The sequence below is a fragment of the Podarcis gaigeae genome (assembly GCF_964106915.1).
Source record: "Podarcis gaigeae genome assembly, chromosome: 8".
NCBI classification, from domain to species: domain Eukaryota; kingdom Metazoa; phylum Chordata; class Lepidosauria; order Squamata; family Lacertidae; genus Podarcis; species Podarcis gaigeae.
This window is the reverse complement of record NC_139684.1, coordinates 13345979-13359892: the sequence shown is the minus strand read 5'-3', so window position 1 is coordinate 13359892 and position 13914 is coordinate 13345979. Positions and strand designations below refer to the sequence as shown.

The window sequence follows — 13914 nt, the reverse complement described above, 5'->3', positions numbered from 1 at the left end:
CTAGTTTTTTGGGGGGAATAAAGAAAAAAAATTATTTCCCCCCCAGGTGCGGGGCTGGGGCGGGGGAAGCCCGAGCTTCCCCCGACCCCAGAACAGGCTGCTATCCGCAAGCCTAGGGAGCCCGGCGGGAAGTCGCGCCAGTCTCCCAGGCTTGCGCAGAGCTGCCCGAAGGCCGGGACGCGCTGTTCAGCGCGCCCGAGGCTTCAGGATGCTCGTAGCTCTGCGCAACTCTTAGGAGACCGGCACAACTTCATGCCAGGCTCCCAAGGGTTGCAGAGAGCTTCCTGAAGCCTGGAGAGCGAGAGGGGTCGGTGCGCACTGACCCCTCTCGCTCTCCAGGCTCCAGCGAAAGCCTGCATTCGCCCCATAGGACGCACACACATTTCCCCTTCATTTTTGGAGGGGGAAAAGTGTATCCTATAGGGCGAAAAATACGGTAAATGTAACCTCCAAGTTCAGGGGCAGTGTACCTGAGAATGCCAGCTGCTTTGCAGAAACAAAGGCAGAGGGCTGTTGCCTTCGTGCCCTGATTATGGGCTTCCCAGAGGCTGGCATGGGAAGCAGGAGGCTGGCTTGATGTTGGGCCTTTGGATGTCCTTAAATAGCCACTGTGGCATGGAATGGAGCCTTCATGTATGGGGGCAGTCTATCTCCAAAATGCCAGTTACTCGGGGACAAGCAGTAGGAGAGACAAGAATAGGTGGGCTCGCTGTGGTCTCACTCAGCAGGCTGAACACTGAACAGGAAGCTGCCTTATCAGACCAATTGGTACATATAGCTCAGTATTGTCTACACTGACTGGCAGCTTCACAAAGAGGACATCTCAAGCCTAACTGGAGATGGCAGGAATGAGCCCTGCAGCAACAAAAGACTTTCCCAGGTTGAGCCTCACCTCAAAAAGGACACTGTAGAGTTTCAAAAGGTTCAGAACAGGGCAAAGCGATCGAGGGGGTGGAGAGACTCCCCTATGATGAAAGGTTGCAGCATTTGGGACTTTTTAGTTTAGAGCAGTTTCCCAAACTTGGGTCTCCAGCTGTTTTTGGACTACAACTCCCATCATCCATGTCTAGCAGGACCAGTGGTCATGGATGATGGGTATTGTAGTCCAAAAACAGCTGAAGACCCAAGTTTGGGAAACTCTGGCTTTGAGAAAAAGCAAGGAAGAGGGGCCATGATAGAAGTTTACAAATTTGGGCGTGGCATGGAGAAAGGGGAGAGATAAAATATTTTCTCCCTCTCTCATAACACTAGAACTCCTCCAAAGAAGCCGAACGTTGGAAGATTTGAGACAGATAAAAGAAATAACTTCTTCATGTAGTGTATAAACTATGGAACTGCCTGCCACCGGAGGCAGGGATGGCTACCAACCTAAATGGTTGCGGAAAACTACAGGAGGGGAGAAGGCCCTTGCGCTTAAGGGACTAGTTGGGACAGTGGCCTGATTATTCCTAAATTCTTACGTTCTTGAATTTGAGAGATTGGATAGGTGTTTTTGTCCCTAACCCACTCTCCTCCCCGTCTCAGGATTGCCTAGCAAACTTCAAGGAAGTTTCTTAGTTTTAAAAAAAGACCTTTTTTAAAAAAAATGTCCAGAGGATGGTGAGGGGAGGGAGGGTGATGTTTAAGAACCGGAACGCTTTCCCCGTGAGATGCTCAGCTCAGCAGGCAGCAGGCAGCAGGAGGGACCCCCCCCCCCCCGGTGTTCAAAAAGCACAGGGCTGAGTGTAGAAATACGTGGGGAGGGGAGAGAAACACTTCTCCCCAAAACTCCCCCTGCAACTGGCTGGGGGGGGGAGGACGGAACACCAAAGAGCCACCCAGCCACCACCACCACCACCCCGATTACTCACCATCAAAGCGGGAGCTCCTGCCAGGTTCCCTCCGATGGCGGTGAAGTTGAAGGGGGAGACGGCAGCAACAAAACCCTGCAGGAGTAGGGAAAAAAGGATGAATTAAGACCGTGGAATAAGCAGCCACGGAAGAGTTTCTTGGGGGGGGGGCACAAGCGAGCGAGCGAATGAGCCTGCAAAACCGTCTGTAGCATCGTTTTTTTTTTAAATATGCACAGGACTGCAGCTCCCTGAGAAACTTCTCTTTCATTTAAAAAACAACCACACAACCCTGCAAAGCTTCTAGCCCTCACTGTGCACAGGCAAGCTTGAAACCATGCAGAAGTCAGAAAAGGTGGGTGGGTGGGTGGGACTAATAAGATGGTCAGAAGTTGGGGGGCAAACTTCCCCTGCCATTTAGCAAAGCGCTTAATAATAATAATAATGAGGATGATGGTGATGATTTACTATTTATACCCAGCCCATCTGGCTGGGTTTCCCCAGCCACTCTGGGTGGCTTCCAACAAAACATTAAAATACAGTGGTCTGTTAAACATTAAAAGCTTCCCTAAACAGGGCTGCCTTCAGATGTCTTCTAAAAGTTTGGTAGTTGTTTTTCTCTTTGACATCTGATGGGAGGACGTTCAACAAGGTGGGTGCCACTACCAAGAAGGCCCTCTGCCTGGTTCCCTGTAGCTTTGCTTCTCACAATGAGGGAACCGCCAGAAGGCCCTCGGCGCTGGATCTCAGTGTCCGGGCAGAATGATGGAGGTGGAGACGCTCCTTCAGGTATAATGGGCTGAGGCCGTTTAGGGCTTTAAAGACCAGCACCAACCCTTTGAATTGTGCTTGGAAACGTACTGGGAGCCAGTGTAGATCTTTCAGGACCGGTGTTATGTGGTTTCGGCGGCTGCTCCCAGTCGCCAGTCTATCTGCCACATTCTGGATTAGTTGCAGTTTTCGGATCACCTTCAAAGGTAGCCCCACTTAGAGTGCATTGCAGTAGTCCAAGCAGGAGATAACCAGAGCATGCACCACTCTGGCAAGACAGTCCGCGGGGCAGGGAGGGTCTCAGCCTGCGGACCAGATGGAGCTGGTAAACAGCTGCCCTGGACACAGAACTGACCTGCGCCTCCACGGATTGTTGTCTTTATGATCATGGAATTACAGAGTTGGAAGGAACCATCAAGGATTTCCTGGTCCAAATCTCCCCCCCCCCCCGCCCGCAGTCACAATGGTCTCTATCCTGACTGTCACATAGAGGGTACCCCACCCCAGGGGGGAACAACCTTTGAGCCCCACCTCCAGCCCCCGATAGATCATGCTGTTGGTACTGGGGGGAACGCTGAGCGGCTGCTGTTCCTCCAGCTCCACGGCGTATTTGGCATTGAAACGGAAGAAGTCGATGAGCTCTGCAGCCGCGTCAATCTCCGCCTGGATGACGGTCTTTGCCTGGTTTAAACAAACAAAACTTTCCAAAGTTGCCATTCTTCCAAGTTCATGTTCGGTCCCTTATCCACACTGGCCTCTGCTTCCCTCCCCTTAACACGGAACTACCACATAATACGCGTCCAGCATTCACAAAAAATGAGCAGAACAATCAAATTATTACTTTTTTAAAAAAAGTTAAAATCAAACATTTGTAACACTGGAAAAAAATAACAAAAATCAACAAGGCGCTAAAAATCGGATCAAAACCCTCGCAAGCATTCTACGTGTCTGGATCGGCTTTGCCTAATCAAAAACGTTTTCAGCAGGCACCAGAAGGTGTATGGTGAAGATGCTTGCCCGGTGTCAAGGGGCAGGGAGTTCCAAAGACTAGGTGCCAAAATATTGGGTTTCTTTTCTTTTGCAATCATACAATCCAAGGACTGTAGAATTGGAAGGGACTGCCAAGGGTCCACCCCCTGCAATCAAGCAGTATATAAAATTTTAGTAAAAGAAAGAAATACAGTCATACCTTGCGTTACAGACACTTCAGATTGCGTTTTTTTTGGGTTGTGGACCGGCGAAACCTGGAAGTACTGGAACTGGTTACTTCCGGGTTTTGGTGGCCGTGCATGCGCAGAAGTGCTAAATCGCGCTTTGAGCATACGCAGAAGCGCCGAATCACAACCCGTGCGTGTGCAGACGCAAGTTGCGAACACTGCGGGTTGCAAACGTGCTTCCCAAATGGGTCACGTTCGCAACCCGAGTGTCCACTGTAAATGATATTGCTTCTTCTTTCAGATTTTTGTTTCTATCTCAACACAGCCCGCGGGAAGGCAGAGGAGGGTCCTAATAATAATAATAATAATAATAATAATAATAATTAATTACTTATACCCCGCCCATCTGGCTGGGCTTCCCCAGCCACTCTGGGCGGCTTCCCAAAAAATATTAAAATACTATAATACATCAAACATTAAAAGCTTCCCTAAACAGGGCTGCCTTCAGATGTCTTCTAAAAGTCTGGTAGTTGTTGTTCTCTTTGACATCTGGTGGGAGGGCGGTCCACAGGGCGGGTGCCACTACTGAGAAGGCCCTCTGCCTGGTTCCCTGTATCTTGGCTTCTCGCAGTGAGGGAATCGCCAGAAGGCCCTCGGAGCTGGACCTCAGTGTCCAGGTAGAAAAATGGGGGTGGAGACGCTCCTTCAGGTATACTGGACCGAGGCCATTTAGGGCTTTAAAGGTCAGCACCAACACTTTGAATTGTGCTCGGAAACGTACTGGGAGCCAATGTAGGTCTTTCAAGACTGGTGTTATGTGGTCTCGGCGGGTGCTCCCAGTCACCAGGCTGGTTGCCGCGTTCTGGATTAGTTGTAGTTTCCGGGTCACCTTCAAAGGTAGCCCCACATAGAGCGCATTGCAGTAGTTGAAGTGGGAGATAACCAGAGCATGCACCACTCTGGCGAGACGGTCCGCGGGCAGATAGGGTCTCAGCCTGTGTACCAGGTGGAGCTGGTAAACAGCTGCCCTGGACACGGATTTGACCTGTGCCTCCAAAATAACTCCCAGGCTGCGCACCTGGCCCTAACCACAGAAACATCTCCCATAATCCCTTGCACAGCCTGCTGGGGTTTTAGACCCGCGACACACCACACACCTGTCCCACCATGGTCTTGGCCAAGATTTCTGCTCTCCTGGGACCGCTCAGCAGGTTGGCCGCTTTGAAAAATATCTCTGCACGGTCTTGGACAGGCCGTAGGTCCCATTCCCTTCGGGCGGCCACTGCGGCGTTGATGGCCTTGTTCAGCAAGTCCTGGTTGGCAGAGAAGACGACAGGGGAGGTTTATAAGAATTAAATGCAGTTTGGAGAGAATAGAGAGAATAACTTCCTCCACTGTTCGATGCACAGCACCGGCGGCACTCCCTGCCACAGGACAGCAGCATTCATCTGAGTACTGGATGGTGGGGAGTTTTGCACCCTGCTGGTGGGCCAACCAGAGGTATCTGATTGGCCGCCGTGGGAAGTAAGAGAGGGACTGTAGCTCAACAGGTAGAGCATGCAGGCAAACCCATTTCTGTCACCAGGAAACTATCCATGCCCAAGCAGCACATCTGCCACCAGACACGGCTTCCGACGCAGGCACTGCTCACCTTATCTGCGTAGCAGTATTTGGCCACTTTGTGGGAATGGTTGAAAGGCTGAAAAAGAAAAGAAAAGGGTATTTTTGGAGTTCCTTATTGTAACGTTCTGCCCGTCTACTCAGAAGCCAGCCCCATCTCCCAGGTTTCAACGGGATTTACTCCCAGGTGGCGCAAGGGACGCGGGTGGTGCTGTGGGTTAAACCACACAGCCTAGGGCTTGCCAATCTGAAGGTCGGCGGTTTGAATCCCCGCGACGGGGTGAGCTCCCGTTGCTCAGTCCCTGCTCCTGCCAACCTAGCAGTTCGAAATCACATCAAAGTGCAAGTAGATAAATAGGTACCGCTCTGGCAGGAAGGTAAACGGCATTTCCGTGCGCTGCTCTGGTTCGCCAGAAGCAGCTTAGTCATGCTGGTCACATGACCCGGAAGCTGTACGCCAGCTCCCTCGGCCAATTAAGTGAGATGAGCGCAGCAACCCCAGAGTCGGTCACGACTGGACCTAACGCTCAGGGGTCCCTTTACCTTTATAAACTTAGGATAACAGTAGTCTTACCTAGGAATAAAGCCCATTGGCATTCCAAAAGATATTTCAAGGAATATTTCAAGCTCATACCAAGGGCCATCCAACTAATCCCAACAAGATTTTCTTTCATTGGATTTATATCCCGCCTTTTTCTCCAGGGAGCTCGAGGGGTGTACATAGTTCCTCCTTGCCCTCATTTAATCCCAGCAACAACCCAGTGAGGTAAGCAAAAGCAGCAACTGGGCCCCAAGGTCCCCGCAGAGAGCTTTACGGCTGAGTCGGGATTTGAACCCGGGTCTCCCAGATCCTAGCCTGACACTCGAACCGCTACACAGGCTCCAGCGACAGAGAGGTTATCCTTCCCAAACAAAATCTAAAAACAAAATCTTGACAGCTTAGTGATTTTGGGAAGTGGAGGGAAAATTCATCACAGGGCTACGTCAGGGCACTAACAAAATATAGATATATGCGGAAGTTTGCTGACGGAACTCACCGAGACTTGATACCTCACATCAGCCGTCCACACCTCCTCTCCTCCGACGACACAAGGGATGGATTCGGTCTTGCCTTTCAAATCATTTAGAGCCTACAGAAAGAGTTAAGAGCCATTTGGTGCCCAGCTTATATATCTGAGTTTCTAACACCGGATGGGAAATGTAGTTCAGCAATATCTGGAAGCCATGGGTTCATTCCCCATCTCTGCATTAAAATTATTATTATTATTACAACTACAATTATTAATTAAATTTCTATACTGCCCTTTATCCAAGGATCACAGAGTAATTTACAACATAAAAATACATAAGATAGTAACAAACAAAAACAAGAACACAGTTTAAAAGGCTATAGATGGTTGAAGTAGCCAAAGGCCTGGGGGAAAAAGAATGTTTCTGCCTGACGCCTAAAGATATGTAACAAAGACGTCTGTCACTCAGACCCATACATGTATATGTAAGATTACGGGTTATGTAACTTCTTCCAAAGGGACGCAGGTGGCTCTGTGGTCTAAACCACAGAGCCTAGGGCTTGCCGACTGGAAGGTCGGCAGTTCGAATCCCTGCGACGGGGTGAACTGCCGTTGCTCGGTCCCTGCTCCTGCCAACCTAGCAGTTTGAAAGCACATCAAAGTGCAAGTAGATAAATAGGTACCGCTCCAGCAGTAAGATAAACGGCACTTCCGTGAGCTGCTCTGGTTTGCCAGAAGTGGCTTAGTCATGCTGGCCACATGACTCGGAAGCTGTACGCCGGCTCCCTTGGCCAATAAAGCGGGATGAGCGCCGCAACCCCAGAGTCGTCCACAACTGGACCTAATGGTCAGGGGTACCTTTACCTTCTTCCAAAACAGCATGACACTCTAGAAGTTGAATAGGATGCAAAATCTGAGGATGCTTCGAATTAGGGTACCTAAGTCGGCATAACAGTAAAAAGGATTTAGCATGAAAAGCCCCATAACCCAAGGAAGTAGGTATGAACAAGGAAAAAATGCACAAGGAAAACAGTAGCTGATGGAAGTACCGTATTTTTCTGTGTATAGGACGAGGGTTTTTTATTTTAAAATTATGCAAAAAATTGGGGCTCGTCTTATACACGGATAGTGGAGAGTTGGGACAGGCGATTGTTGGCTGCAGCAAGTAGGTGACTGCCAGTGGCGTTTTTGCATGTTATTGGTGGATGCGTGGAGGTCCGTTGGCTTTTGGCTGCTGCAGCAATTGGGCGGGCAATTGGCGCTTGCTTTCGGCAAGTGTGCAGATGATTGGTGGCTTTGTGGATGTGTGTGCGATTGGTTGTGGCAGTCCTGAGGGTGAGCAATTTTCAACAAGTCTAGGTAATTCCCCCCAAAAAAGCTCAGCAACTCTGGGCAATCTCCCCCCATTTTCTCAATTTTTAGTCTCCAATTTTTAGTCTTATACACAGCGGCGTGTTATACATGGAAAAATACGGTAGCTGGCGGCAGTAAAGGCAAGTGATGGTCTAGTTTATGGGGGCACTGTGGACCTTCCAGATGTTGCTAGACTCCCAATTCCCATCAGCTGTGGCGGCAACATCTGGAGGGCCAAGGCTTCCCCATTCCGTCATTAAAAGAGGCAGCGTTGTGACGGAGGCATCGAGGGGCAGTAAAGGCAAGTGACGGTCAAGTTCAACGATGGCCAAAGTGCGTATATCTCCTCTATGCAGTACCTTCTGCAGAGCTGCTCGTTCGGGGCTGCCGGACCTGAATGCCAAAATGGGTTCGTTGGCCACCTCTGCCGTGGCTCGGTGCTGCCATCGCAGCCTGGTAGGGGGGCAGGTGGGAGAAGGGAGAAAGAAAAGGGAGAAATGTTAGTTCTGGGTCCCTTTGGGAATTACCCCCTATTAAGCTGCTGGGTTCTTTTACAGGAAGCCCGTGACAGATGACGGCTACAGAATGACATCCACAACAGCACCATAGCTGTCAACTTACAGATTTGAAAACAAGGAACCAGCAGCCTCGAAAATACGGGATCAGCAGCCAAAATAAGGAATTTTCCGAACACAGGTATGTTAAACTTCTGAGCCCCTCCGAGCCAAATGCAGAAAGCCCAGCCAGCAGCCAAACGAAGCCTCAAGCAGTGGTTCCCACAGCGCAGCAACCCGGCAAAGGGGATGCAGCAAGGAAAACCACCGTCACCTCTCCGCTGGGAAGCGCTGAGCAAAGGCGAGTCTCCAGGCAATGCAGGCAATTTGATCGGCACAAGGCATGCAAGCTCCACCCCCCAGTCGGTCTTAGACTCCTTACTGGGTGAGCAACGCAGCCAAGCAACACAGTTGGAGCCTCCCTCCTCCCTGGGAGGGAGGGAGAGGAGCTGCTTCCTTTGAAACCCGGGAAATTTAAGGGACATCATCAATAAGGGACACAGCGCTGGGATAAGGGACTTTCCCGCCAAATAAGGGACGGTTGACAGCTATTAACAGCGCTAGCAAAAGATCTTGCTACAGGGAGGCTGCCACTGCCAACGCAGCCTGCCCAACGTTTTGGCCTTCAGTCCAAAGTTCAACAGTTTGCTCAGCATGCTGTAGCTGGACCTGTGCGTCTTGGTGCAAAGTTTGACATTCTTCTCTGCACCGGGCCGGCGAGCCAGCTCAAATTTTCTTTAAGAACTTTAGGGCAAGTGCAGTTGGAGAGACATGGGGAAAGCAGACTGGCTGCGTGTGTTTACTTTCCTAAGATGGTGGCTTTGCCGGTCTCTTATCTCATGCAAGTGCTGATAAAATCCAAGCCCTCATTAGCTGAGATAAGGAAAGGAAAGGTGCGAGGCAGATAGAGATAACAGGACTGTGAGAATTACCAGGAATCTATGTCAACGGGAGGCAAGAGATAGACTTAAGAATTAAGGCCCTCTGAATGTTGCTGAACTACAAATTCCAGCAGCCCAGCAAGCACAGCCAGCAGCGGTGGGAGTTGTAGTTCAGCTGCATGTGAAAGGGGCGTAGTAGAAGGTCCCAGATTCAATAACTAGCATCTCTAGCTAGGGCTGGGATTCCCCCTGCCTGAAACCCTGGAGAGCTGCTGCCAATCAGAGTAGACAGCACTGAACTAAATGGACAAATGATTTGAGTTGGTAAGACCACACCAAAATTGCGATGTTTCCATTTGGGAATGGGAACTATTGCCCTGTTGCTAACTTTTTAAATACTTTATTTCATTTTTATTTCAGTCTGAATTTTAAAAAACAACACAAGTGCATCTTTTTAAAAAATCACATATTGTTTTTACCATCTCAAGGACCTCATCGCCTTAGGGTGAAGGTTGGGTATGGTAATTATCAATAATAATGAATTTAGCAGAAAAACCAGGGATCAGCAATTTAATTTAAAGCCTATAAATAATTCTTTTCCAAATAAGTTAAGGGAAGCACTCTGAAGGGCAAAAATGCAGAAGTTCTCCTCCTGCAGTTTAATTTTTAAGAGGTCGAATCATCTTTTAACCTGCCACTGAAGTTCTTTTGCTGGTGTGGGGAGAGAGAGAAAAAATTCCACTTGCTGACAACAGGCCAGAAAATTTCATCAGAGCAGCCACCCGACCTCTGTCAAAGTTCTTGCCTTGAAGCTCCTTGCAAAATCTTTGACTGCCTAGGGAGAGCGGGAAACATACCTAACAACCCCTCCCCCAGGTCTGTTTTTTTCCAGGTTATCTGAATTTGGGGAAATTGCTCTTTTTGGGCATGGTCAAAGTCTCAGAAAGCGAAAGGCTTCTGGAGATAAAAAGAGAGGAAAACGGTGCCTGTCCCGGGAGATAAATACTATGAGTTAGTTTTTTGTTTTTTTTATAATAATTTTTATTGTTTTTACAAAAAAAAAAAAAAAAAACAGGGAACAAGGGCATAGGAAAAATAAACAAATCACAAACAAATACATAAAACATGACTTCCCCATACCTCCCCTTCTCTGCATCATTATTTTATAATGTGTCAGCAACCCTTCAGTCAATTTCTCTATATATTCTCATTAAGTTTCCCCCTTTAATTTACGATTTACAGCTGTAGTTCTTTGTTTCTAGCCTCTCGACATCTTAACCGTCCAATATTTTACAATAGTTCTTAAGGTATACTTTAAATTTTCTCCAATCTTCCTCCACCGCCTCCTTCCTCTGGTCACGGATTCTGCCGGTCATCTCTGCCAGTCCCATATATTCCAGTTTTACTCAGATTAGACCTACTGAAATTAATGGTCTCAAGTTTGCCAATGTCCATTAAGTTTATTAGTTTACTCAAAGGAGGGCTAATGTTGGAAACAACTCAATAAATACAGATATCGATCCCCTGCTACCACCCACCAATAGAATACTGACAGTTTGAAATTGCAAATCCTTACAACAGCACAAGAGAGTAAGATCCAGGAGACAAAAAGAGATCATGGCTGAACTATATATACTTAAATGTCCCATTGAATTGAATGGAGCCTACTCACAGGTTAAGTGAAGTTAGGCTTGCAGTCAAACTCTGGAAGGGGCCTTTACATCAGGAATCATTAGAAGGGGACTATTCATTGAGGAATGCCTAGAAAAATAATTCCTGCGGAGGCTACTAGGAGGTTCCCTACCCCCCCCCAAAAAAAAAGTAGGACTGCCCAGTTTTGATCTTCGTTTACTGGTACTTTTGCACGCAAGGAAGGTTACTCCAGAGATACCCCTAGAACTAAGGGCTCCAGACTCCCCACCACCAGCCCGAAGGGTGATCAGACAGTGGCAAGTAGACCTTCCTTTCAAAATGGAGTGGGTCACTTTCAGACTTCTATAAGAAGGGCTCTGCAATACCCAATATAAAAGCCAGCCAGGAAACTACAACTAATCCAGAATGCGACACCTAGACTGGGAGCGGCCGCCGAGACCATATAACACCAGTCTTGAAAGACCTACACTGGCTCCCAGTACATTTCTGAGCACAATTCAAAGTGTTGAGTGTCTCCACCCCCATCATTCTGCCCAGACACTGAGGTCCAGCGCAGAGGGCCTTCTGGCGGTTCCCTCATTGTGAGAAGCAAAGCTACAGGGAACCAGGCAGAGGGCCTTCTCGGTAGTGGCACCCACCCTGTGGAACGCCCTCCCATCAGATGTCAAAGAGAAAAACAACTACCAAACTTTTAGAAGACATCTGAAGGCAGCCCTGTTTAGGGAAGCTTTTAATGTTTAACAGACTACTGTATTTTAATGTTTTGTTGGAAGCCACCCAGAGTGGCTGGGGAAACCCAGCCAGATGGGCTGGGTATAAATAAACTAATTTTATTTTTATTTTTATTTTTATTTTTATTTTTATTATATACAGAAGCACAGTTTGCGATGGGGTGGTTTCAGCCTGACTGCCCCACACTTGGAAAATCGGGATTCAAGACAGGAAAGAGAAGATTTGCCCCCCTCCCCAAATAATCTCCCCCCCAATAATCCAAACTCACCCCACCCTGGGTAGCGTTCTCTGTAACAGAGGAAGCAGCATCCTACGTATCTACACTGTATATATCTCTCTCTTTAGAGGCTTTGCAAAAAGGAATCCCAAACTGGGAGCAAAGCACGCATGGAAAGGGGTAACCCCTCCCTGTTCCTTAATTTGGAATGGACCATTCTCTTAGCAATGCGGGGGGGGATATCTGTATTCCCCCGCCCCCCAGAAGAACCACCCATTACGCATTGCTACAGAACATAGCCCCGAAAGCATTTATTGTTATATGTATTTTCTCAGCAGAGTTCAGCCTCAAATATCCCTAGCTGAAAGTATCTATATTTAGATTCCTCCTTTGCCCCCCCCCAAAGAAAGGCAAGTAGGCTAACCCAATGCTCTTCGGAAAACGGGGAGGAAGCCGCGGGAACCAACCAGAAGGCGGCACCGCAGAGTTCCGACCAATCAGACGCCGGCTTCAAGTTGCAACCTTTAAATGAGAGAGGAAAAGGGGAAACGCAGCAAAGATGTCTTAAAGGGGGAATCAGCTAAGGAAGCGGGTGTAAAAATGTGGGGGGCAAACTAAGGAATCCTGCAGCATTTTCAAAGGGTTGGATATCGGCCCCAGACCCAGGCAAGCATTTTCCCTTAGTCTGCGGCAGCTGGACCACAGGCAGAAATGCAACTGGTGCAGCTGTCCGTGCTACGAAGATGCATCTAGAGCAGGGGTCAGCAAACGTTTTCAGCAGGGGGCCGGTCCACTGTCCCTCAGACCTTGTGGAGGGCCGGACTATATTTGGGGGGCGGAATATGAACGAATTCCTATGCCCCACAAATAACCCAGAGATGCATTTCTAGTAAAAGCACACATTCTACTCAAGTAAAAACACACTGATTCCCGGACTGTCCGCGGGCTGGATTTAGAAAGCGATTGGCCCGGATCCGGCCCCTGGGCATTAGTTTGCCTACTGTAATAAACGTAAATCTGCCCTTATTCCCTTATGGGGGACACAAGAGCCCTTATAGACTCCTTTGCAGGTTCTACATCAGTTGGAGAAAATAACAGAGGCCAACCAGAGAATATTGAGAAGCAAAGCAGCTAGTAAGCCTGATCTTCATTGAATTGTTGCAACAGAGGAGGAGGACCCAGAACAAAGGTGTGTCCACCCTTCTATAGACATTTCAAATTGCCTGCCTTGGAGTCCAAGACCACCCCCAGAAACATCATACCTACATCACAGAAGGGGTGTAGCTCAAGACCACCACCCCAGATACATCATACCTACATCACATAAAGGGTGGTCTACAGCAGAAATCTGAGTGCGTTGTTTACCTCCTGTCTGGCAGATTACCTGTTAATGCCTACTTGATTGGATACCCTGGGGAGCCTAGCCAGTCTTTTGTAATGACAAATACTTAGTTCCTGAGCCAGATCACAGGCTCACCCTATTCATACACAAACATACCCTTAAGACAGGATTTGTGAACAAAAAGACAATGGGGAGGCTCCCCCACCTCCTCCCTCCTTGCAGAAAAAAACATTTGAAAATGGTTTCAGGGCGGTCCTCCTGTGCTGCTCCAGACATGTGGTCCACACATCTATGTATGTGCTTGGTTGGTACATTTATGAACATTTATTATATATATAAGACCTTAATTTTTTTATTTCACTACCCATGCAGCCTTTCTCAACCTTGAGTCAGATGTTTTTGGCCTACAACTCCCATCATCCCTGACCACTGGTCCTGTGAGCTAGGGATCATGGGAGTTGTAGGCCAGAAACATCTGGGGACCCAAGGTTGAGAACCACTGATAGAGGGAAGTGCTTTCTCTGTGGACTATCTGCCTGGTATTGCTGGAGAACGTAAAAAGAGCCCTGCTGGATCAGGCCAAAGGCCCATCCAATCCAGCATCCTGTTCTCACTGTGGCCAACCGGATAGATGCCCAAAGGGAAGTCTGAGAGGAGGATCTGAGCACAAGAGCCCTCTCTGCTCCTGGGATTTCCAGCAACTACAGTGCAGTTGGGTCAAGAGCTCTTGAGTCGTCATGGTCAGATTCTACCTTCTGTTAAGAACGGTACCAGGGGCCTTGAAATATTAGTTGC

The 13914-nt window shown here is 48.4% G+C and overlaps 1 protein-coding gene across 1 annotated transcript in view; it reads right to left on the bottom strand.

Annotated features, from left to right (window-relative positions):
• The window catches only part of ALDH4A1 (aldehyde dehydrogenase 4 family member A1), a 28714-nt gene extending 16494 nt beyond the window's left edge, over nucleotides 1–12220 (bottom strand). The window contains exons 1-7 of the mRNA XM_083750240.1: nucleotides 11829–12220; nucleotides 8100–8193; nucleotides 6415–6507; nucleotides 5409–5456; nucleotides 4915–5070; nucleotides 3132–3281; nucleotides 1851–1925 (exon numbers count right to left, since the gene is read on the bottom strand). Of these exons, the coding sequence (XP_083606366.1) occupies nucleotides 1851–1925; nucleotides 3132–3281; nucleotides 4915–5070; nucleotides 5409–5456; nucleotides 6415–6507; nucleotides 8100–8193; nucleotides 11829–11869 (657 nt within the window). The 5' untranslated portion in view covers nucleotides 11870–12220. The remainder of the gene's footprint in view (nucleotides 1–1850; nucleotides 1926–3131; nucleotides 3282–4914; nucleotides 5071–5408; nucleotides 5457–6414; nucleotides 6508–8099; nucleotides 8194–11828) is intronic.
• Between the last annotated feature and the right edge of the window lie 1694 nt (nucleotides 12221–13914).